This window comes from Polyergus mexicanus, unplaced genomic scaffold (genome assembly GCF_030449975.1).
Source record: "Polyergus mexicanus isolate NDT 795.1 unplaced genomic scaffold, iyPolMexi1.0 SCAF_3, whole genome shotgun sequence".
In the NCBI taxonomy this organism is placed as follows: Eukaryota; Metazoa; Arthropoda; class Insecta; order Hymenoptera; family Formicidae; genus Polyergus; species Polyergus mexicanus.
In genome coordinates this window covers 239,208-266,113 of record NW_027223323.1, presented here as the reverse complement: position 1 = coordinate 266,113, position 26,906 = coordinate 239,208, and the positions used below count along the sequence as shown (strand labels likewise).

The 26,906-nt window shown below is 36.7% G+C and overlaps 1 protein-coding gene across 7 annotated transcripts in view; it reads left to right on the top strand.

Moving 5' to 3' along the window:
* The window catches only part of Ddr (discoidin domain-containing receptor 2), a 166,235-nt gene that overhangs the window by 70,285 nt on the left and 69,044 nt on the right, over positions 1-26,906 (top strand). For 6 of the 7 annotated variants that reach the window (XM_070292835.1, XM_070292833.1, XM_070292832.1 and 3 more), the window contains one exon: positions 25,354-25,601. In XM_070292835.1, the coding sequence (XP_070148936.1) occupies positions 25,421-25,601 (181 nt within the window). In that variant the 5' untranslated portion in view covers positions 25,354-25,420. Of the gene's footprint in view, positions 1-8,369; positions 8,433-25,353; positions 25,602-26,906 lie in introns of those variants that run through there. The other variant, XM_070292834.1, reaches the window with a different exon arrangement.

The window sequence follows — 26,906 nt, the reverse complement described above, 5'->3', positions numbered from 1 at the left end:
ATAGGAAGTCAGGCCAATTACCTGGCCGATCCCATTGCCTTAGGTATATTATCAGATGCCGTTCCAAAGTTAGCTTTTCATCTCTTCGATTCCGCGGCGAGTACGACGATCAGCTTTTCGTTGCCGACGCAGTTTTCGAGGGAAGAAGCGGAAGAAAGAAAAAAAAAAAGAAAAAAAAAGCGAGGGAGGATGGGCACAGAGAAGATGCGCGCGAAGTTGCCGCGGGGTTTCCCGCTTTCTTTCTTTAATCGGGAATGCTCCTCCGCTCGACACGCTCGTCCGCTTCTCGACGGAAGTAAGTTTCGGGAGCTCGCGGAGAAGCGTGCGGTAGGTTGGTTATATGAACGTTGGAAGAAGAGGTGCCGAAGTGGGCCGGGAGAAAGAAAACTTGGGCAACTTTCGATCGACGAGTCTAATCGTCAAAGTCTTCATGCTTCCTCCTCGGTTTGCTTAAAGCGCATTCGCTACTAATTTATAACGCGAGGAAACGGACGCGCGCTCTCAACTTCGGATTGCAGGCGATTGATTCAACCAAATGTATCGCAACTTTAGAGAGAGAGAGAGAGAGAGAGAGAGAGAGAGAGAGAGTATTAATATATTCATAAATATATCACAAGTTCTCACCGTATTCGACGGTAATATTATTTTAATATTATTAATTATTCGACCGTATACAATTACGTTATTACGCGAATTTTCCGCATAATGAATAAGTCGCTGAAATCATTTACATTACACGCAAAAAAGTTTGTTTTGCTTGATTTTGCTCTTTATTAATATCATATTTTTTATCATACCTTATTAATAACATATTTACTATTTTTCCGTACATTTTTCTGTACCATAACATAATCTAACGATTCGCGAAAGAACTTTACTGACAATAATTTAACTTTAACGGTATATCATATGTTAGCATTACATATGTAAAAATAATTTTAATCACACGTCTCAAGAGAGAACTATCACACGAAAACTTACAGGAATTACAATTGCAACATTAATTAATTGCAATGAGAATCATCCATCTCTAAATCATGAATATAAATTGCTGCGAACAAATTTTCAATTAACTTTGACATTAGTCAGGATGTCAATCAATGGTTACCTTCGATTAGACCGAGACACAAACTATTAGCGAGTAGACCCAGATAAAGTGCGGACTCTTAATTTAGGATAGAAAAAAAATTAGTCGATTATAAGACAAAGAATAGAGTAGAAAATCGACGTACACCATACATTTACATAGTCAAGGATAAAAACGTTAAAATTTCGTGTAAATTCACGCGATATTTGCAATGTTTTCTGATAACAGAAAACATATTTTGTTATCTAATCAATCTATTTAGCGAATATCTCTTATGAAAAAGATAAATCTGAATTGATATATTAAAAAATATTATTATGTTTGAAATATCTTTGTGAATTGTAAACATTTTAATTAATGTTATTAGTTAATTAAAATACAAGAATGCTTCACTGATTAATTTAGTTAAATTTCGTTGGATCGATACTTGATTTATTAGATCACTTGTCGAAATCGTTACAGAGGATAGAAAGCGGATAGCGGTTTCTGTGCTATCGAAAATAACTTCGTGCTTTCACCGTGATCCGGGCAATCTTACTAACCCGACTAAGGTATCCTTTTGCCCTAAACTGTTACATAGGAGGATAATAGAATGGATGGAAGGAAATGAAAAAAAAAAAAAAAATTAAAATAATCCCTTGATGCATTAAAATATGACAGAGTAAAATCGAAAATCTTAAGATGCCCCGGAGGAATTATTTGTAATATTATATTTTAATTTAACTAAATATTTATATTTAATTCTATCCCTTCAACATATTTTTTATCAAATTTTTGATAGCTAATTATGTTACACTAATTCTAATATCTCATGTATTGTTTTATATATAGTTTTACTTTTTCACACATGAATAACATTGTAGTATTATTTTTAGAACACAATAAAAAAAAGAGAGAGAGAGAGAGAGATGAATATAAATAAAACAGGTAGCATGCACACATATACACACATATACAATTTGCTGACGGATCAATTAATTCTTTTGACCTAGTTGTCATATGTGTTTATAACTGATATTAAAGCAAGATATAAATAAAAGATGAATAAATACAAGAAAATAATATCTTCGATGAGATGTTAAGAAGAATTAACGTGTAAAAGAAATTGTGGATATTTATTAAAAATACAGAAAGTAAAATAGAGTGTATGTATGTTTTATATATTTCTTTTTTTAAATTTTAATAATTCTTCTGTATCGTAATTATATATGATACATTTTAACATGTTAATTGTTTGGCTTTTACGTGTCATATTATGTCACTTGATGACAACAGTCTATTCTCTAGTCAATAGCATAGTCAGTAACATGTTGATATTGGATTTGTACATATGTAGAATGATCGTAGTCTCCATTATTCTGTGTGTTTGCAACCCCCAAATATTGAGACATCTTTATTGAGATTTGTTCGACATGCTTGATCGGTAAATTCGTTTATGATGAACCAGAAATCAAAATTCAAAACGGAATTCATTACACTACCAATAACCGACCATGTCGTGCTTCTATGCGATTCGGCTAATCTTGCTGACCCGTTTGAGATAGCCGTTTACACCCAACTGCTCGCAGAGAGCGAGCCGGAGCGAGAGGAATATCCGAGACGAAGGATAAAGAAAGGATGAGAGATAATGCACCGCACTCCTCGTTTCCCATATTATCTCCACGGCACTTTGGTCTACGTCGGACATGATCCCGTAACTCATATCACCATGTGTCACCGGCTTAATCTAATTCACGATCGTTGTCCGCCGTAACTCACATCAGAATAATTGTTCGATCGATATTTCCAGTGATATCGTACGTCATGTGTATGTATTTAGGTATCACATAGATATATACAACTTCGTGATTCGCGATCCATTCAAATCTCATGATTTCATAAAAAAGACAATGATTCTTTTGACGGAGAGAAAGCTGTATTTAATAATCATGTGCCTTCAAAAATATAAAATGATGGGCGACATGAATGTGATATGGTGTAATTCAATCAAATCGAATAAAAAAATATTTACGAGTACGCGATGACAGAAAGAATACGAACAGGTGTCTAAATTGATGAGTTTTTCATAATTAAAATATCTGACGGGAGAATTTCAAGATCTCTCTCGCATCGTAATATTAGCCAAATAACACGGTTTGCAAAGATATTGGAGTGATAACATTTTTTTTTTTTCTACCCGACATTCCTTTCGCGCTGATTGATTGTGACGGATAGCTCGTGTTACCGGGACATTTTTTCACACGAGCTCCTGTTCACATGTTGCCGCGAGCCCTAGCCGCCAATTTAATCAGCCGTGCGATGCGCTCCGCTGTCGTACCGTCAACCAGTCACACCGCTTTTTTACCTTTAGGGAATAAATCTATATAGTTTATTATTTGTCGATCCGTTCTATCTATCTGACAATATTGTCTCTCGAAATGACGCATACGTATCGGCCACGGTGTTTTTTTTTTTTTTACGCGAAAATTTATTTTGGTAACACGCGCGATATGTAACGTAATACGCATGATAAAAAGTGTATTATTAATATTTACCGAGTGTCACAATTGCATCGGCAACAGCGATTATACAAATCAAATTCAATATTATATTGAATTTTCTGCTCTCTTTTTAGATGAATATACTCATCCGAAATATATGAGATAATTTTATTACAGAGATAAGATTTGTTTCATCCATCGTGGAAATTTGACAATTGTTATATTATGTCATTAATAATTGACGCGATGGTTATTAACGTTACACAAGATTCACTGACCGTGATCAATTTAATAGACCTCTGATTTTTTGATAGAATTTTATCACCGTTACTGTTATCGTCTTCGGTAGAAGACGATATATAGCAAGTGTGAGAACTATCTCTCAAGAGAATAAGCGACATTGGCGCACGATGCGATAAATCCTTTTTATTGCGGTATTCCAACAATGATCTGGTTTAAATGACTCATCGTAACCTTTGATGCGTTCCACGTGCTGAATTCATTACTCGGAGACGATAGTCTCTGATTCGCGTTGCAACTGTAATTTTCGATTACATAATAAAAGTAAAAAAAGATTGTGTATTAATGAAAAGAAAATTTTATATTACTGATAGCAGAAAGAAATGGCTAAGCGCAATGTATTTCTCACATTACACTCGACAAAATATATGATACAGATATTTAACCTCGATTCCTTAAAATATACCCGAAACTACTTTTAATAATTTGCAATGGAGAGACATTTAATTAAAATTATACTCACGTCGTGCACTTAAAATTAAAGATGCACCACGAGGTCATAAAGTAATAGACTTTCTCAGAGCATGCAAATTTACCTCATAACATTGGCTTAAGTGATGCAGGATTTAATCTTTTTCAGAGTGACTACGAAGGAATACAAAGTCGATTAGAAAATTACTTTTTACTGTGCTATATTTCGCAATTTATTAATTATAAACGACGCGTAATCTTTTTATATGCATTTCTTTTTTTCTCTTTAATCTTTCATTGTTTTTTCTCTCCTTGTCGCTTTTTGCCTTTCTTTTATATGCTAGTTTTCTATCGTCTGCTTGAATAATCGCGTTTCTCTCAGCTCTGCATCGTTTTTAGATTTAGTTTTTTCGCTTAAGTGAGAAATATTCGCACGAGTCGACATCTCTCAAGCAATTAGATGTGATTTAAAAAAAAAAAGTTTTGTTAATAGGCACCTAAGAGTATATAAATGAAAATAGCGTCTGTGAAAAGCGAGGAATGCTTGAACTTGCTCGCAAGTTTCGAGTACTTGGCCACTCGAAAAGTTTTTAGCTGGCTGCATTTCTTAGCTGGCGGTAGTTTCTCTCTCCTTCGCGCCAGTCGCGGGTTTCTGCAATTTGCGCTCGCAACATCGCTTCAATTATAGGACAGGCAGATTCACCGCTCATTAAAAGTGGAGGAACACCGGAGCTCCCGGCTTCCGCTATTCAGGCATCTATCCTCGATTCCGCGTTCCGCAAGATTTCTTCACTCTCCACTCAAAATTGTTCCGCAACCTTATTAATTTCGATCCAGCGAAATAGACTGTTTCTAAATAAAGCTGAATTTATTTAAAAGTAATTTCTCTCTCTCTCTCTCTCTCTCTCTCTCTTTTTACATCTTTCATTGTGATTTTCTCGCAGCTTTAAAAATTCTGCATTAATTACTGTTAAATGTATCTAGAGCATGCACAAAGCTGAAATTACCTTTGTAATTATATATATAATAACGTTGATATATATTTTGACACAAATGTTTCAAAATGCTGTTAGGAAGAATTCATTTTATCTCCGGTCCACTATCATGAAAATGCAAAATGTTATAAATTTATGACATCATATAACGTTCGTCCTTTACACGATAAAAGCAGTCTTGGCGGATTCAAGATGCCCCACGACAAATTCATCTCCGAGTCTCCGTCCGTATCGTACAAAGTCCGAGTTGTTACGTTAAATGCCGAGATGTAGACGTTAATAAATTGCAAGAATTGCCTTCCGGGAAAGGAACATTTCCCATAGTACAAGGAGCAAGCATCGTGTATATATTGTCGACGCACATCCGTACGCAAAGGGAAGAAAAAGGAAGATTGAAAAGGAACCGAGAAAAGATTAATGAGCGTTTCCTCGCCTCGCCTCTTGTCATTCCTTTCATCTTCTTACCTATCTCACGTTTTTTTTTCTTTTTTTTTTCCCCCCTGTAGGATCTCACGCGCAAAAATGCTCTTTCATCTATATATCAGATTTTCAAATACCATTCAATAAAATGGTCGAGGATGCATATGAGCGTCAGTCTTTCAAATGGACGAAGCCCCGCGTTAAATATTGAGTAATTTGACGTGACAATAGAATTGCCGGAAGCGCTGTTAAAAAATTAACGGACACATAAAGCGATAAAATATGCAAAACGTATCAGATACTATATACGAATCCATGAAAATAATAGATTATCGACAGATAATCCTTTACGGAAAATGTAGAATTACTAATGTAGCTGAGAGAATATACCTATGCATTAACTACATTTCTGATTTTAAAGATTTACGAATTTGATGTAATATTCGATAATTGTAATATGATTAGATATTAATTATAGATAGTAATTATCGTAATAATTGATAGTGATTGTTTGAGGATTCTCCTTGACTCTTACGATAATAATTTGTTTCTGCGATTGGAGAGAAAAAAAGAGACATTACAAGAAATTTATTATATATATATATATATATATATATATATATATATATATATATATTTACTATATAATAAATTTACACGCATATATTGTAATAGCTTGGAAAGACATTTATATTAATGAATGAGTGAAAAAATCGACTATTTTTGAGAAAAACATCTTAATCGTTTATAAGCGTTCAGATGATGAAAAAGCAAAACGTGGAAAATAGCTACCAATACGTGCCGTTCGCGAGGAGAGAGAGAGAGAGACTTTAATCCTCATATATACGAGTAATACGCTGTGAATAAGCTGAAAAGGATTTTCGCCGATATAGGAATTATTTATCATCATGGATTATGGTAGCTCTCGTCGGCTATTAAACGGAACGAAAGCGGGCACGGCCGAACACGCAACTCGACGGAAAATCCCATTGGGCGCGCGCAAATATTAAATGCGTTTACGATTTTCGCGAATGGTACTGATTATTATCCTCCGCGGAAATCGAATAATATGCCGCGGCCGCGAGGAGGCATTTTTCAAATACGACTGTGTAATATACACGATCGTGTATAAAATAAAATGCAGAAGTGAAAAAAAACAACAAAAAACCGAAGTTTTTTTTATCAATTGTTCTCTGTAACTGTACCCTTTTTATTTTATTTTATTTTATTTTTTTTTTTTTTTTTTCGGTGTCATTTGTAACGGTTTGACTTACGACTGATTTGTATAGATGTAAAGAGCGAATGAAATTTCTTTTTAATAAATTATTCCAAAACGTAGATTAATATTTTTATTTATATACAATACCAGAAATTCATGTATCGTCTGATCAAGTACAATATATATATTATGTGGTATCTCACTAATAATATGTGGCTAGAATATATTTATTGTCGCAATGAAAGTACTAAATTTAGAGAGGTATAAATTATATTTTGATTTTAAAGAGATGCGCGCAGTAATATGAAAGGGATGGAGTTATGTTTTTGTAAAATCAAAGCGCATATATTTTGCATTACGCAAATGTGTATCAAAAAAATGGGTAAGGCGAGAACGCGATTGTGAATTGTAACGTACATCGAACGACAGAACGAATTAAAAAAAAATAGGACAGGTCGCAATGCACAAAGGGCCAGTGGCAAACTGCAAATGTTCGATTGGTCATGAACAAAAAATAAAAGCCGATGGCGATGCGAAAGTTTATGAATCTTTGTCATCTTTGTAATGTGTCGGACACGCGCGCAAATGCAACGTTTTTAATTTAGTTTCAATCAAGCCTTTTAACACATGTACAATATTTTTTAGAGAGACATTTACGTACCGATAGTATTCTTTTCAAAATCTTCGGATCAAAAAATAAGATAGGTAACATTAATAGTGGAAAAATGAGAAGCGATTTAAAAGAAATCAGGTAGCGAATCATATGTATGCAATATGAGTGATTGCTCGGTTAAAAAATGCAGTAGAATGAACGAACGATCAATATTGTATGCCACCACGCAGCATTCTATATGTACGCTTTAAAAATTCGAACGATATTACGGTAGCTACGTGTTGTGGTTTGATGTGCTGCGAAAATCCCAAAGGAACGCTCAAATTCAAGCCGCATACACTGCGCTTGATTCTACGTTTGATGTTGTTACGCTCCGTATATGTGTCGGTGAATTTCTATATATTCTTTTTAAACTCTCGCAACTTCTGGATAGCGCTTTTAGAATTACTCATTTCATTGAGACATTTCTATGTTCATAAATTGTAAATAATTGATATATCGTTCATCTTCTAACATTTATAAATGAAAGATGTGATATTAATTTTTATATGAAATGTGAAAATATCGTCACCGAAGAAAATCTTAGCGAAATATTTCATCAATAAATTTGCTTGCAAAATTTTTTTAATTAAAAATAATTAATTCAAGCAACGATGAGAGATAAGGCTAATACGAACTTTTGGACAATGGTGTACATGTTTAAAGTGCTTGCGGTATATGTATTTACAAAGTACTATATATGTATATATAAAGTACTACTTACAGTACTTATAGTTTTCGTAGTATAACTCTTGTTCTCCGCAGGGCAGTCAACTGGTTGTCTGTCTACCTTTCGTTGAGGATGATCTGAACGAGAGTTGAAACCATATTATTTATTACGGAAATTGGCCATCCTGAAAAATGTACTGTAAGTGCTTACAGCACATGCACCGAAGACATATTGATGGTTTTATAATTATTGCTTAAATTTATTCACATTACTAAATTCTTTGCAAAAAGATAGCTATTAAGATTACGATTTATTTTCTTATTTTATTCCGTACGGTTTATATTTTTACTCTATTCTATACAATAAAATTTAAATCTATATCACTTTTAATCGTAGCATGCTTACAAATTTTTCAAACATTATTTCTGCAAATTTTTCATAAAAGAAAGCAGTAATTGTAACAATTATATTATTATAGTCATTTTAGCGGTGCTCAGAAATTTTCGCTTTATTTACATTTTTCGTGGCTAATATGCAGACATTGATATAAAAGTGTGCTCGGATTTAAATTGCGCCAATTCTGTGGAACATCGAAAATATTCGATAAAATTCAGTATTTAATTAGAACATCTGAAAGGATAGATAATTGAATTTCAGAGTGCTTTTTTCAGACATGAAAGTTTCATTCATTTTCATCCGGCTGACAATCTTTTAATCTTTTACATCGTCAATATGTGAATACATCCATATGTGAATTACAAATATTACTTTATTATCCTTTCGGCCAGATTTGTCTCCAGTTTGTTTTTTTGCAAATGAAATATTATATTATAATATTGTAATTAAAACCTGTTGAATAATCATAAGATCGCTATATATAGAATTTTTATTGATCTACAGTTTTATCTAAAAGTATCTGAATATAATAATAGTTGTCTGTGAAAATAACTACATTGTATCATCGTTTACACAGTCCAAGTTGATACTGTTCGGCTAAAAATTTTCTGCTTTATCGAATAAAATCTTAAATAAGGCAGATTTATTTTAAAATATCGCATTAAATTAAAAATTCACATCTTTCTTGTCATATCGTTTCTTCTATTCATAGTTCAACATATTGAGAAATGAAATAAACAAAAAGAAAATTTTATATACGTATATACAGAAATACAAAACATACGAAATCTTAAGTACATATATGTGTACGCGTACAGATGCTTTGTATTGGAAAACAATTTCGAATTCGAGATAAAAACCGATCGATCGTCGTCTACAGATATTAGAAGATAAAGATAATATCGAGAAAAAATATTGGTATTTATGTTAAGCTGATCAGAATTCTAATAATGATATCTTAACTTGATAATATCTTATTAGAAAACTTTATTTTCATATTTTTAACATTATGAAAATAATTAATTCTTTATGCTTAATACGTAAATTTTCTGTTAGTTTGTACTATCTATTAGCATGATATAATACTTACAATTAGTAACAGTCAATGATTTTCAGAGTTGCGTGCATACGCACTATGTATAAGTGATAATAATTTCGAAATTATTATTGAGTTGGGGCACATATCGACTATCCGGATAAGTTCTACGCATTAAACCGTTATTCTCCCCTTCATAGTGCCGGCTTGTTTCGCGTCAAAGAACTTAACAAGCTTTTGGTCTTCAACGAAATTGTCGAAAGCGGACAAGCAAGGAAATTCGCAATTTGTATATTTTGTGCTTTCTTTTTAGTTACGTTTTAGTCGCTTTGAATCGCATGGAAATTAAATGGAGCTATTATTCTCGTTACTGCACACTTTGAGCTTGTGTATCCATCTTTCGAAAAGCAAGACGAGATATATGATAGATTGTAACGAACCGCTTGCGCAAGCGGATACGCTTGTCGGGATCAGAACTCGTGGAAGGGTAGCCAGATACAAACGCGAGACTTTGGGGTGAAATATAATATTTTATTTAGCTTCAAGTTTAGTATACAAAATATGTGTATGTGTGTGAATATGTGTAAATTATAATTAATTTGTTTTTGCATGGTATTTACAAAGTGTGTGTGTGTGTGTATGTATGTGTATCAGTGTGTGTGAAGTATATTATAGATATAGATAAAAAAAACGTTCTTTTAACAAATACGTACAAATTTACCCGAAATAAAGCTGAAATGCAGAATATCACATATGTATAACCTTAGTGAAGATCGCGCATTATTTTTGCTTTCGCTAGAAATATTCCATAGAAAGTGGAGATCGCACAAATCCTATATATCGGCACGAGCTACCTTCTACGCGCCTTTATCCCAAAGTATTTCGCGCGAGTAGATACTCGGCATCCTATACGGGGAATCGTGACTTCGTTTTAAATTCTTCCGATGCGGAGAGTAACGTCGTTTCGGAGAGAAATCGCCCTTTGCTCTGACAATAAGGAACTGAGGGTAGCAAGGAAGCCACGTTTCTCTACGTGGTTTAGCTCTCCTGTATTTTACGTACATTACATCGGGCCTCTGGCTCTTCGATCCAATTTAACGTTTGGCCGTTTTTGACTGCGAATTTATAATAATAGTTAAGCTTTACGTGTTGTGCTCATAATCGGTCCATAGCTTACGGTGAATTGCGATGAAATAGATTTTGCCAAATGTTTGTACATGTACATATGAAGGAATATTGTATAATAGAATGTTATATGTGCACGCTACATATTTAATATTATTGAACAGTTTAACTAATTGTAAACGCTCTATATACACGTACTTGGCAATATCATGATAAAATAGGTCATAATAATATATACGCGCAAAATACATATTTCTTGTGATACATAATTGGATGCATTAAGTTACGGTCTACTTGATTATGTATTTGATATCGCAATTCTAGAAATTATTATCGCAATTAAATTTATACCAATTGCGTCAAGATAGTTTGAATTAACATAGTTTTCCCACTCCTGTTAATGTGTATGGCACTTCTCTTGTAAAATTAATAAACTATAATTAATAAATTATTTTACCAATATAAATCTTAGAAGATATTTGATATTTAATACGAATATTGTATTTTATATATATATATATATATATATATCAAAAATAAAAAGCCTTGCATCTAATTAGCAATTAAATAAAATTATAATCTAAATTCTTCTTTTAATTTTTTCCAACATTTCGAAAAGAGCGATCATACTTTTCTTTTGCAACTAGGTCTCTAATTTGCAAATAGTGGATAAAGTTTACGATTTTCGAAATACATACAATAATTTTGCAATTTATTATGAGAATATTATGGATATTGTATAGTTTGAAAATTTTGTAAATTGGAAACTGTAATAGTATCCAAGAATATTCATTTATAATATGTTTTCGATATTTCTCTTGGCAAAGTTTGACGATAGTATCCGCAAGTACCCTAAAAACACTAAACGACGTAACGGTATGTCGAGCAGCAATTCTTATACACCGGTTTATGCAAAGTAAATCGGGGTCGGCATCTCCTGAGAACGAACCTGTCGCATCGGATCGCCGTACTGCATATTTATGACGTTTTTGCAACGGCGCATCCACTGGAAACTATATAAGGCTTCTGAGCGTTATCATATTTTATAGGGACGATCCATCCTTGCTGGTGTTTATTTTTATTTCTATCACCGTCTCGCGACGAACTGTTTACCGCTGAAATATATCAGTATATATCCGCGGAATGGGAGTGGCAAATAGTTTTGTTGTGAAACTCGCAAATAGGAAATTTTCTGGCTGCCGGAAATATACATGTATCGCTGAGAGGGTATCTACTTCGGGATTCAGGCAAAACGATGGACGATACGGCAGTCCGGAATAATTCTTTATGTTATTTATGTTTAAAGTTTTGTTGAAATTTACTCAAAACGATGGTGAATTTTTTTTTTTTTTTTTCTAAAAATACTAACTTCAATCAATTGATTGACTGACGTAGATATTTACAAACGAGAAATAAGAGAATGTTTTGATATTATTATAAAATTTATTACCCCCCCCCCCCCCATATATATATTGTATTAAACATCATAAAACTCTCGATACATTATATTACACATTAATGTATTATATTATTACATGTGCATTATATTTTGATTTTTCTATGTTCTCTCAAATTATTATATATTTGTGATTTCTCTCCACATTTACGACAGTTTTGCTTTTCTTTATTTTAATCGTATATACGATTATCGCTATGACAAATATCTGTAACGCAAAGAAATTAGTGTTATTCTACGTATAACAGTGCTTATTCCTGATATTAAAAATACCGAATCAAATACCAATACTTGCGTGAACGCATCGTCACGATCTACTAGATAGATAGGGCGGAACCATCGGCGGATAGTCCCGAAAAATAATTCAGAATTCGTCCCGTCGCGCGGACGTGACCACCGACGAACGTATAGCCCTGAATTTCGGCGGAAATTCAGGTCGCCTTTACGGTCGCGCCGAAACCCCGAGGAATCTTATCGAGGTACGTGAAAAGCTAAAGGGAGGCGAAACGTCATCGGTACGTTATCGGACGTGGCACCCAAGTCGGCGAACGAAGGGGTTGAAGTATAAGCGACCGGTGGCGGTCGCGGGGACGCGCGAGAGCGGGGTGGACGATATGCGGAGTCGAAAGGAGAACTTAAACGCGGAATAACGTCGAATAGGCAGCACTCGTCCGGTGCTTCGAGCCCGTTCCGCCGATTTAATAACGTAAATTGTGCGCCGGTCGCTTTAGCAGTTCTGTCACGAATTTTTCTAAAGCACACTATCGAGTGTTCGAGTTCCTGCCGCGAATACAGAGATCTCGCCTCTCCCCAGAACCTAGCACCGTGCACGACGTCTCGCCACCAACCTCCCGCTGCTCGTTCTCCTCGTTTCTCCCCTTGACCCTCTTTTACGGTACCCTCTCTTACCTCCTTCTCTCTTTCTCTCTCTTGATTTCCGTGTCTGCTCTTTTTATTTTTCTGTCGCGCCACCGACTCACTTTCTCTCTCGCTCTTTCTTTCTATTATTTTTTTTCCCCCCCCTACACTCGGTTTCTCTCAGCGTTTGTACGTACGAGGTGACGGGGCCTGCATCGACGAAAGCTAAACGACGAATTTCGCTCCCGCTCTTACGTGATTCGCATTTTCGTCCCGTCCGGTTAATGCGACCACCGTAAGATCGGCGTGGCTGAATTTCTTCTCATGGACTCTCCTCTTCATCGCCGAAACCACTCTTTTCTTCGTGTTGCCGCTGAGGCAAATCGAGAAAAAGGCGGTGTGGAAAAGGAATCGGCTATAACTCCGACAGTTATACGATATGGTACTTGAATCTCGACACAAAGAATGCCCTGATGGGTTTTCGACTCCGCGTAACTCTCGATCTTTACGGAATGGGAGTTCTTCCGCACGAGGAAGCGCTCGCGGTGATTCTGGCATCCTTCTCTCTCTCTTTATCTCACTCATTCTTTCTCTCGCTGGTCTTATTTAATTTAATTTAACTTAATTCGGAACCGCGTAACTAGATTTTACAAACCCGCCAACTTCGCGTTCCGGAAACGATTATTGTATTTCCCTCGGAGGTACTACACGGTGTAGCATCTTTCATAAATATTGGAAATCTAATAACTCTCAGTCCCGTTTACTTCGCTAAGGATCTCGGCTTTTCTTCGATGAGAAAGAAACGAGGGAAGGTCAATCGAGAGAAAGGACAGCCGGAGGGAGGTGCGGCAACGTCAAGAGGGGGATAAGTTTTAAAAGACTTCACGGCGATATTCGCGTATAAATAGGAATTTCTGAGCCGCGAGGACATCCGTTATTTGCATGTGAGTAATAAATCCGGCATGATGGGACTGAAGATGAGACAGGACACGGTGGCGCGCTAAGAAGAACGAAAGAAAGGATGGCGAGAGGACGGATGGGATGGTGATGTACATCCCTGGTATCAGCGCCCACCAGGCGCGATAACCTTTCACGTATGAAGTGTCGTTTAGCCGTCCTTGCGCGAGATTGTTCCGTCCCTCCGTCTTTCTTACGCTATCTACCCGTCTCCCATACTATTTATTAGTTCCTTCTCGCACGCTATTCATCTTCCGCATTTCTGCCCGTCCCGCTCTAACCGCAAGCTCTCGTCTACCCTGCGCCGTTCAAGTTTCGCCGTGAGTTTCCCCGAATAAAAGGAGTGCGGAATGCCGTTCGCGAAAAGTTCCGAAGTCAAATTGAACGGGGTATGTTCGTAGCCGGCCGCGATCAACTCGAGATGGAAGACTCGGGAGCGAACGCTATAAAGAGAGAGAAGGAGAGAGGTAGGAAGAGAGAAGAATATCCGGGCGGTATAGAGTTCCTGTTATTTGAGAAAGAAAATTTTAATTCGCCACTCTGCTATCGCGCGCATTGATATCTCGAAACTCATCTCCTTAGATTTTCCAGCCACCCACGTAGCTAAAGTTTCAGTAATGGTAATGACGTTCGTGTTCTCTTCTAAAACGAAATCAATTTTCCGCGGAGATCCATGTTGATAAGTTCCGCATCAAGATTACGTCACGAGGTGCTTCTGAAATAAACCTAAATCTTTCGTCTTGATTAAAAAAAAAAAAAAAACACATGCAAATGAGATCGTGAGGCGCGCGATTACACCGTAGAACATTTCATAAGTCTTTCAAACATTTATTAATCGATTAAAGACTCCGTTTTCGAGAATTGCGTTTTCCACTGACAGCGATAAACAGATCGATTTTTTTTATCAAGCCTCAGAGTTTTGCCATGGAACTTCTTCCGGAGAAGAAATGTACCGGTAGAAAAGGTCACTAGTTTTCTCATAAAGTCGACTTTATAGGGTGAGTTGTGTAGCTTCGCGGACGTTACCAAAGTTTCCAGACTGTCATCGTAAAGCGCCATTTTCACAGCTCGCAAGCGTGTAATAGAATTGCGGCATTATTTTAAGAAACGTTACGATTAAAGTATAAACCTAGTTCTTTGCGAGAGCGTCGCGAGAAAACGCACGGTCACGATTTGCACATTCTATGACGCGAGCCAACATTTTTTAATATACCGGAACACATTGTTAACGTATTTCCCTCGTTAAGTGAACCCTCGTATTTTTCATACCCGACATTAATGAACCGCGATGTAAGGTATATCACCGGGAATACAAAATATAGCGATGACGAGAGAGAGAGAAAAAAAAGCGGAGGTGACTACATATTGCTTAGATTGTCGCAACATTTCAACGAGCTCTTAATACGCCCATCATCCACCAAATTACGTCGGATGGCTGCTGCTTTCCCAAGCCCGCCTCTGCGCACGACGTACCGGGAGGGTTGTACTTTTCACGCAATTAACCCAGAATGAGGTCGCCGCCGATAAGAATCCGCGTATACGCCGTCCATCGTTTTAAGGAGGGCGATTAATAAAACATTTTTCTTCTTGTAACTAATTAGATAATCCATCATAATTAATTTTCGGCTCGTCGCACGGACGCGCCGTTTGGATAACACGTTCTTTACGTCACTGAAGTAACAAAGTAAGTTGAGAGCGAAGTAAGTTTTACGGAACGATATCGAGCCGTGTATCAGCGATCCCGTACACGAGAGGAGACCGTGTCGATCATGCTCGTGGACGTGTGACAACCATCGAGAAGGGTTGCGGTCGAGTGTAGAAGACTTCCGTTCAAACTGTGCTTCAATACCTGAAGCTCTTAAAGAGATTATTCCAACAATCCCCTTCGACTATCCACGGTCTGCTCCTTCAAGAGCCTTCCATTCTCTAAGTTAGCTCCTTACGCTTCCTTGACTTCCACGAGGCGCTGTATCTCGCATTTCCCCAGCGATGAATACGCTCCGCTAGAATTCCAGAACCCGCGGCATTATTGATCGCCGTTACATCATGATTCTAGATCATATCGAAACAAATAACATCAAACCGAGCTTAATATTCAATTTCCCGTAATAGCACTTTAACGTTATCGTAATTGTATATTTCCCATTACAAGCACGCTATTCCGTGTACAGATATTCGTAATTATCCATTACGGAACAATATTTCGCTGCAGTTACGCGCCACTCATATATTTCTAAATAATGTTAAAATATTGTGTATTGTTACTTTAACAATAGCTGGCTTCAATATTTATTATATTTGTTACATAAATTCTCTTCAACTTTTGCGCGCTGCAATTCTCTCGTTCTAGAAGGAAATATTTCTCTAAATATTCTGATGCGGATATATCTCTTTCAGAATATTTTGCTATGCGCATCACAATTTATTTAGCATCGTTAATTATAATTGTCTCAATAATACATCGATTTAAAAAGTGTCCATGCGAGCGTAATTCAAGCGCGAAATGACGCTGCCGCGTTTCTAAAAAGAGTATAATTGCTCACTTCGTTGGCAGCACGCCGTGTTAAAATATTTCCTCCATCTGGTCGGCGTTTATTGTTCCGCGCGTTGCCATTCTCCTCGAAAGCGGAGCGGCGAGGAAATCCACGAGCAAATGTCCCGGGGTCTCGCTTTTCATTGCTGCCATGAATACCTCAATCAAAGTATGCGTGCTCGCGTGTAGAGCGTATGTATAGACGGGGACGGACATCGTTTAAATATATCAAAACGAGGTATTCTCGGATTGTGCTATTTACGGAAGGACAGGGTTGCGTCAAATGCGCCCCCCTTGTCGCTCCGCCAGGCTTAACGACGGAGACGTTCGTCCGAATTCCGAATGTTGCGTGTTATCGTTTATTATCTTTCCAACAAGCGGCATACCTCGCTATGAAAGCATTGCTTATGGCTTATCTCTTCTGTAAGTCAGCCTACTGTGATACAACTGCTTCCAAAATTCACGCTTTGCAAAAAGAAAGCACATTTTTAATTCAAATAAATGTAATAACTGAGAATGGCAATAACAATCTATTTTTTGTTTACAATAGGAAGAATTTGTCTTTTTAATTTCAAGAATTTCTAAAGTAAGAATTATAAAGACAGAGTTTCTCTCTCTATATATAGGCGGATTTGAGATAATACTTGTGCGTCAGTTAAGTTTATTCGCTACCGTTTTTCCAGACAATGGCGAATAACATAAGAGAGCACTGAAATATTTCTTATCTGACACTTTAACGGGGTCTGCAGCCGTTTGTATGGTTGTTATCAAGCAACTAGTAATTTAAAATGCCGTGAATTCACGAGTGCCTTATAGCGTACAATGTACAGATATCGATAGCGTGCAGGGTATACACAAAGGACGGCCGCTAAACCCAGATATTTTGACGCTCTAGGCAAAATACAGAGAGATTTCTCTCTCCCCCTCTCTCCCCCTCTCTCTCGCTCTCTCTCTCTCTTTCCGGCTACTTTCCTGTTTCGTGAGATAACAATAAAGCCCACGGCTTTTGATTCGAATTGGGACATATCGCAGTTTTATTCTTCGCGTGTATTTTTATGCAAATGTTTGTAATTTATAGTATCTACAAATAAAATTGAAACAAATCTTTAAAAACAAGCTGTATGATGCTATTAACTGATAAAATATATATTGTGTGTGTGTTTTTTTTTTTTTTTTTTTTTTAATTTGATTTTGTTCTCCATTAAACAATCATATTTTTTATTCGAAGTTATGATGGAGTCGCCACAGAAAAATTGTTGATTTAAAAATGTAAATGTCGTAAACTAGCTTACATAAATATTTTTGAACAGTGCGTGCTATATAATTCCGTTGATATTGCAAAATACCGGGCAGATAGTGTCACTCGATTACTGGGTAAGCACGTTCGATGAATCCTGCTAATTGCTAGTTTGAGTGGCGGAAATCCAACGTGTTTGGCTGAACAGGAGTGAATACCGATCATTAACGTGTTCAAAAGTCTTTCGAATATCTGTTTTGTTGATATAGATCCTTCGATAGGAATTACGGGGTTCTGCATAACATCACAATTGAACGATAACGTAACGATTTAAAATGCGACTCGCATTTCTCTCTGCTATGACTTCGTCAATAGAAATTCAATATGATAACAATGTAACAAATTTTTATTACTGTTTCTATTTTTCATCTAATGGAAAAAAAACAATATTTTATTATTATCCTGGTTATGAAATAATAATAATAATAATTATTATTATTATTTTTTTTTTAATTGAAATAAACTCGAAAACAGTTTCATCGTCAGGAGAAAAAATATATTAAACGGTCTTGTCTAAATGTAATTGTAGCGAAGTGCACTTTAAAAGAAAAGAGATATATATTACAATTATAATAAATGTAAAATAGTTACTCTAAAGGAGATAATAATCATTTTATGTTGAAAAAGATTGCGTAGAAAGTGTAATGTGAAATATTAGCATAAACGCGTCCGCGTGAAAGAAATATTTGTTTCTTTTATAATACAATGGCTGAAATTACCTATTTTACCAGAATATAAAAGTTTGCCTTTTATTTTAGCCAATTAAGATGCGACTTAAACATTAAATTGCGATTTTCTTCCTACTTTGCATATTTAAATTATCATCGTATTTAAAATTTTGTCAAAATATATGCACGAATAATTATAATAGTAATAGATATTACAATATTATACATGCATTATAAGATATATTTTTATATATTTATTTTGTGACTTTTAGTAAAACAATACCATAAACATTTCATTATAATGTCACAAAAATTGTTACTTTACGATGACTGACTTGATAAATTATATTTCCGTTATATTATATTTTTGAATTATTGTGAAGTTTTATATTTGACTTTATAAAAATTTCTAATACCAACGATCTCTCTGTAACAACGAAATCCGAAACGAAAGTTTTACGAGAATCGCACGATATCGGCTATATGCGAAATTCTTCTAGTAGAAAGCTCTCGAAAGCTTCATAGTTACCAAGAGCCACGACGAGTGGCGATAAGTGGTGTACTTAACTTGACAGTGGAGATAGTTTCAACTGCTCCGGTCGTCTCACAAATATCAACGTTAGAAAACATTAAATTCTCCCGGTTTGGTGATGCAATAAATTCGAAAAAAAAAAAATCTTTATGTTAATTTTAGCTGTATAATGAGATATTTAAAATATTTGAAATTATAGAATTCTATCTTGCGCACGTTTTATTACTCATGTATCTTTTTATTATTTCAATATTGCGTCGTACGATGCTTTAATATTTATATAATAAGCCATATATATATATTACATGTAATAAACAATTTCTAATCATCGATATAACGTTACACGATTAACGCGGATCGAATTTTTAAATCGGACTTTTGCAAGAAGGGATCCCTTTAATTTTCTCTTTGAGGTGTAAACGTCAGTCTTTAAGTTCCCGTGAGACTTTCTGCCGGTAGCAAAGTGGCGCTGTTCGATCCGATAACCGTGTTTTCCCAAATCCTTCGGTTTCTCCTAAGGAGACGGTTCGATTATTTGACTATGTAGGAACTGGATCAGCGGCGGGGTATTGGTTAGAATAGAAGTGGAAGCGGTACCGACGCAAGTAGTAGTAGTAGTCGACGAAGGAGAACGCGGAGGGAAAACGAGATGGTCTCGAAATTGGTACAAACCGAATAATTCCGAGCGAAGCCTTATCCGAATCGTCTCCATCAAGACGAGCAACGATGCTTGCATTATCGACGGGAGCTCTGCGAATCGAGACGGATTCCGCGGAGCAAAATAAGCATATCGAGTATACGTTCGCTTACCGCATACAATAGCAAGAGGGGAAAAAGAAACGCGGCGAGGGAGAGGAGTTATCTACCATATATACACATTTTATCCTCTCTAAGGAATCGCTAAACCTTTGCTTAACGACGAGCGACTCGTGGCGGACTTTTAAATTTTATATACTTTTTCTTTTCCGTACACCTTCTTCTCCCCTACGAGAAAAGAGCGCGTCCGGTGTTCCTTTCCCGCTCTTTTTCTTCTCGCGGGTAATCCATACTGGATTAACCGCGACCCCTAAGAGCAATGAGTTTAATGTCTGACGTCGTTTCCGCGGTCGTTAACGAGGATTACATTAATTCGTCTTGCTATTTGTTATGATAAACAAACTCCGCCACAGGAGTAATAATATTATGTTTACGGGAAAAAAATTCAAGTGTTTTTTTTTTTCGAGCATAAATATGTTCTACATTAATAAAATAATTGAATTTTTTATATTCATCTTTCATTTGTTAAAAGAGACATTTATTGATTTTCTTTTGATTCTTGCAATATTACTCGACTTTTATAAAATTCTTAAAGATATTTGAAAATAATCTATAAATTAATAAAATTTACAGATATACATAAGAATAACAATCGATATTGATATAGGAAATATAAGCGAAGAATGTGTTGCGAGTTAGAAGCTTTCAGATTAGTTTCGAGCTATCCAAGTAAAAATCATAGAAGAATGCTCTTTGCGAAAAAAACCATACATTACGATACGTCGATCAATACTATAAGCTTTTCGCGAAACGTTGTGAAATTGATGAATTACTTTACGGTAAATAATCATATAATTGCGAGAAGTTGAAACTTTACTTTTCCAGTCTCAGTGGGACTGCTTTTTTGCATTTTCTCATCAAAGCTTTAACTCCGGGATTTTAAAGTGACGTTACCTGTCATTCTTAATTATTTTGATCGAATCGTTCAGTTGAAAGCAATGCAAGTCGAACCATAGTGGTTATTCTCGATCCCAGAAACGAGAGGGAAGTCTTTCTTCGTCGATGACGAACGTGACGGCGTATTGTCATTTAAAAAGATGGGTGGGTAGTACCCCGTCAGAATTAATTAATTCCGCCGGCGCTTGCTTCATTCCCGGACTTTTTTCAGCGCCGTCAGCTCTCACAGACTCCAACGATCGCATTCGCGACAAGTCCTCGTCGACGTCGGCTTTGCCCGAGCTTTCCCTTGTGAAAATCGCGACGAACCGCGAAAAAGCGTGTCCGCCCGAGCGAAGCGATCGCGATAATTTTGTCGGGGTGGTCGACGACATCCCGAGAGAGAGGACTCTCGCGAGATGATTTCTCAAAAAGAGAGGCAAAGGCGGTCGTAGATAAAGAAAACTAGAAGTAGAAAAATAAAAAAGAACGGAGATAGACGCGGGGAAAGGGCTGACTAGGAAGGTGGGGCAGGAGCGTAGCCGGAGAGAAGAGAGACCGGAATGAAATTTGCATCGCAAAATCCTACCGTTTACCCCGTCCTATCCCCCTCCCTCTCTCTCTCTCTCTTTTTCTCCCCATATCTTCTATCCGCCCGGTTCCCTCTTTCACTCAGTGGAGGAGGAGCAACGTGCTATCTGTATATATACGGGGTAATGACGGTGCTCGGTATTCCGTGAAGAAAAGGAGGGGAACGTCCATTGGACAAGCGGGACTTGCTTTTGCATCGTGGATCCTGTTTTGTGTCTCGTAGGCTTGTTTGTTTTGCACGATCTATCGAATACACACAAAAGGCGCTCCCTTCTCCTTGGTCCACTTCGCCGATCCCAACCCTTGCAATGGATCTCTCGCTTGTTACTTCCTTCGGCGTGGTTCGCTCGTTGCAAGAAAAGGGAAGCAAAGCAGTGACCTATAAAGCAGGAATTTTTAAAATTTTTAACTGCTGCACGCGCGTGAAACATTTATAACGCGCGCTCACGTAACATAAACAAGTAACTAAATTATTATTTTAATCGAGTAGCTACCTTTGATACTTATCCGTTAATCGATTTTATACACTTTGCAGCATCTCGTTCTGCCTAATGTAAAACAATATACGCGCATATGCTCTCAAAATGTTTATAATATATATATATTTCTTTGTTGAAACAAGTAATATATTTCTTTGTGGAATAATAAAATTTTTTAAATAGATAAATAAAACCGAAAAAAAATAAAGATATTTACACAATTTATTTGGTATTTACATAACTTATATAAGATAGAGGCTATTTTTATGGTATGCTATTTGTGCTTTGAAGCATCATTTATAATTTAAAGAAGATAAAAAAAATATACACATAAAATAGAGATATTTAAAAAAACATACATTTATATCTCTTTAGTTTAGTTTGCATATTAAGGAGATACTTGAAATATATGCGCAATGTTGTCATGTAGGTCTCACGTGTCGTGTATATTACCAGATATAAACAGAAACGAAACTTTACTACTTCGTGTATATGTGTATGTAATTTTTCATTGTGAGTAAATCTCAGTCTCATCGTAACATTCGCGTGTAATACAGTACGTTGGAAATTTCCCATTTTATTTATATCATAAATCGTATTTACATCAGTTCTGAACGCGCTGCATAATCACCTATGAATTTCTCTGCAATTTTCTTCAATTCTATCTTTAAGTAAGTTTTATAAAATTACACAATCCCCCGTGAGCGAAAGAATAATGTTATTGCGATGTCGTAATTTCGAGATACAAGACTTTTCACATGATGCGATCTTCCCCGGAGACACTGCTTATTGACGATCGATAATTATAAATAATTAGTGAGGCGATGTCTCTTTGGCGGCGGATGCTCAAGAAGAGTTCAGTGACAGTGGATGCACTTTATCTTGAAAAAAAAAAAAAAAAAAAAAAAAAATGGTACGCGAGAAGCATTAATGATCCTTCCTGCCCCATGTGCCGAGAAAAGCTATTGGTTTTTTCAACATTGGATAACCCCCGGTTTAAAGCACGTTTCCATTATCTCGCTTGTTATTTGTGTAACCTCAGTCCGAGCTTTATCCGTTTCGTGTAATACGTGTACTCGCTGAGTTTTGCTTGGCTTCGCTGAAAGCTATCGGGTACAATGTACCCGATAGCTTTCCATTCTCGAGCTCCATCGAGTATTCAAAGCAACCTATCTGGAGTTCCATTATAGGTTTTGGTGCATACGTATTGCCGTATCTTACAACTTCAATACGGAGCGCAACACTTGTTTCTGACGGCTTTAGGGCCTCGTTCGTATTCCGTCCCTATATCTTAGACGCGGCACGAAAAGCATACAGAGTTCTTATGAAAGAAACGTGTCGGTATATTGCTTACAATTCGATATCGTAATAGATATTTTTCCAAAGTAGTAGCTTAATAGTAAGTATAATATATTGTTGTGCCATAATTTGTTGTTTCGATGATATAGTAATATTCTACGATCTTTTATACAGTATTCTATTTTATATTGAGTTGTGGTTTTGTAAAATATTCTTATGCAATCATATAGATATATAGAATTATGCCACAATATATATCCAATCGCGATAATATTTTTCATTAATAATAATAAAATCGGGCCTCTATATTCAAAATTAAAGTACCTCGATTATTTCTTATTATCGGGATTCTCATCCTTGTTTAGACTCCGCTATATACATGCGCGCTTCTCTATGTGTAGCTATAATATATACGTCCAATACAGTTTTCTACATAATGCAACGCGTTTGGAATAACCCGGTAATGCAAACGTACAGTTTCTGAGGAATATACAGGAATTTATGGAAAAGAAGTGGAACGCATGAAAGGATAAATGGCGGAAATACGCGATGTAACTGCGCTCGGTAAATAATATAAAATAGCTTTCTTTTTTATGTCAAAATGATGCATCGGACGGATGCAACGCCAAGGATGTCTCTGCGAGAAGAGATTACTTCGAAATGCGTATCAATTTAGTTGATTCGCCGACATGCTCGAGAGACTCGAGTATATTGCGCGATCGCTATGCGGTCACGGAAAAGTGGAACGATGCCTCTTCAATCGAGAGAAACGCAAACGTTGGCGTCACGCGCGACTGCGTAAACGCACTCAAATGCACCGGATGCCGGGTGGCGCGTTATTTCCCAGTTTCCGAGTTTCGCATCGGGCTAACGCCTGAAATTAATAATACTAACACCGGGGGAAAAATAATTTTACCTCCGGCGAGGTGTGAATAATGCATGAGGCGTGACGCGAAATCCGCGTAGCGTTGCAGTTGCAATTGCAGCATATGGAATACCGCGGGTACTTATACCGCGCGATACATACGCGCGCGATACAATTGCAACAGCCAGGCATCCACCATTACGATGTAGATGCTCCCTTGACCTCTTCCTTGAAAACGATCGCGTTCACCGGCGCTATTAAAATTTCATATCCCGTGGCTCCCACTATTTGTCGACGAGTCGCGTGGCCGATGCATAACGATGCGGATTATTCGTTAATATCACGGGCAGACGCGACGAATTTCGGAACATAACAGCCGGCTTTTTTTAACTAAGTGCCATTCAGACGATTGTAAGCGATTTTATTTCACGGGGGCGCGATATTCAGATGTTCGATTTGTCGGATGAAATAGACCTCTTATCGCGCCAGACTCTGTGTGTACGACCTAGAATGAAGACAAACGAGAGGATGGGTGAAGAGCGCTATTTACAAAAATGATAACAAATGCCTATGCTACCGTGGCAGCGCGGATAAGAGTTTCGCTTTGCACGACAAATGCAGCTGCTGGTGATGATATTTACATAAATATGATCGTTATATCGTATGCCGAAAAAACGATTCAGATTTGTTGACAGAAATAAGAATTGCATATTTCATTTTATACTTATCGATCGAAAAAATCTGCATAAAAAAATAAGCCATTTATATAAAGTTCATTTAATGTACAATATAATATCCTCTAAAAATATATATATATATATATATATATATATATATATATCACATATTTGATAATATTATATTTTCTTTAATCAAGTTTTTTCCATTTACATTTAAATTTTAATTAGGAAAATATACTCGTTTAATTATTGACCCGAAAAATATCCAGAATTAATATACTCTATCACTTTAGCGGTAAGAGCTGGCTATTTTCTTTTATTCTTTGTCGATAAATTTACCTTGGCAGTTAATTCCATTGTAACGTCCTACCTGCAATACATTTTCAAGATAACAGCCGACATTATTTTTATGGACTCTTCGCTCGAACTATAAGATAGACTTATCAATGAGACAGGACAACACCAACACTACGATTGCATTAAACGGGCGCGTACATAAAGAATGCATCGCGTTTGAGATGACGCGGTTAAAAAAATATTTTTGCCACGGCTTTCTCTGTAAAAATACTATTCTTTATTTACCCGAGCAGTTTCCGTTTAATGACAATCTCAAGATCTGTCTGCGGATGATTAACATGTGTCGTTCTGTGCTTAGGACATCGACGTGAGCCTGACCAACCATCTTGCGACTATCACGATGCCAGGAACGTGCTTGATGACCGATGCGGTCGAGACAGCGGATAGTTAGTGATGAGGAGGAGCGAGTTATCGGCGTGCCGACGGCCCAGGTTACCAGTAACATGCCAGTCCTTGGTCCCAGCGCCGATCCAACTCCACTTCGAGGACTTTTCATCGCCGTCTTCGTCCTATTGTCCCTGTCGCGTTGTCGTTGCACGGATCTAGGTAAGTGGAATCCAAACTCGAACGCGAACGCGTTATACCCAAGTTTTATAACTTCCGAAAAGTGCCGACGTTTTCCCCTTCTCTCCCCTTTCATCCCTTCCAACTTCCGTCACTCTCTTACAATCTTCTCTATTGTCCCAAAGCGTCGCCGCGCGAAGCCAAAAGGTTGCATCCACCAATTGAAAATCTTGTACGAGGCATCATCCCGTGAGGGAAGACAATCGCAAGTTTCCGCAGGATAAAAATGTTTATAACTTTGAACAAAGTATAATTCTTGCGTATCTATAATTCTATTTTTCACACGCAAAAATTAATTTTTGAAAACTATTGATATTCATTAAATTGCCCAAAATATAGAAAAATATGGGAAAAGTTTTAATTTTAGAGAGAGATATTATAAATGTGCGATACTTTATAAATTGTCTGAAAAGGGAGTGAGCTGTATAAAGATATTAAGAGGATCAAACCCCATAATAAACTGGCTGCCGCCGGCAATAAATTTATGAGTTAATTACGGCATCATCAACTTTGATTATTGGAAGATTGCTCGATTATCTATCGTCTTCTCATTCCACACAGCTCTTGATTTAATATTACACGCGATCGTATCATATCTTAGTAGAAATCTGTCCGTTTTTTCTCGCAAATAAAACGCTTTTTTCTTTCTGTTTTTTTTTCTTCTTTTCTCCCCCCCCCCCTTTTTTTTACTGAAGCGATATTGAGGACAGATACCGAAGTCTTTATAAATATCGCATTTTTACAAACTGCGGCCATAAAATTATTATCATTAGAAAAAAAAAATAGGGGTAACTCGACCGCGAACAGAAATGAACGGTTCTTTCGCTCGACAAAAATCTAGGAGAGAAAGAAAGATCTATTTCGGCATAATTTTATTAAAAATATTTAAGAATTAATCTTTGTGTTTTTGTTACGACGAATAATCTCATTAAAGCACAAAGTTTTAATAAAAATTAAAAGTACAACGTAAACTAATAAAAAAAAGTCACGACGGACAAGATGATTTCAGATCCCTTTGTTATACGAGCGTAAAAGGCATGATATCCACCGAGGATGTCGTGCGTACTAATTTTTTTTTTTTTTCTTCTTCTCCTGGCACTGAAGCGCGTACGTAATAATGCCGCGTACCGCCTACACACCTGGCCTCACCAAGGCATTGTACCCTCGTAAATGAAATGTCAGTCGCACAACGAATTAACAATACTATCTAATAGCTGCTCAGATGCAGACGAGCGAGAGCGGACTGCGCATTGTGCCGATTCGTTCTGGCGTGCCGCAGTTCTGACT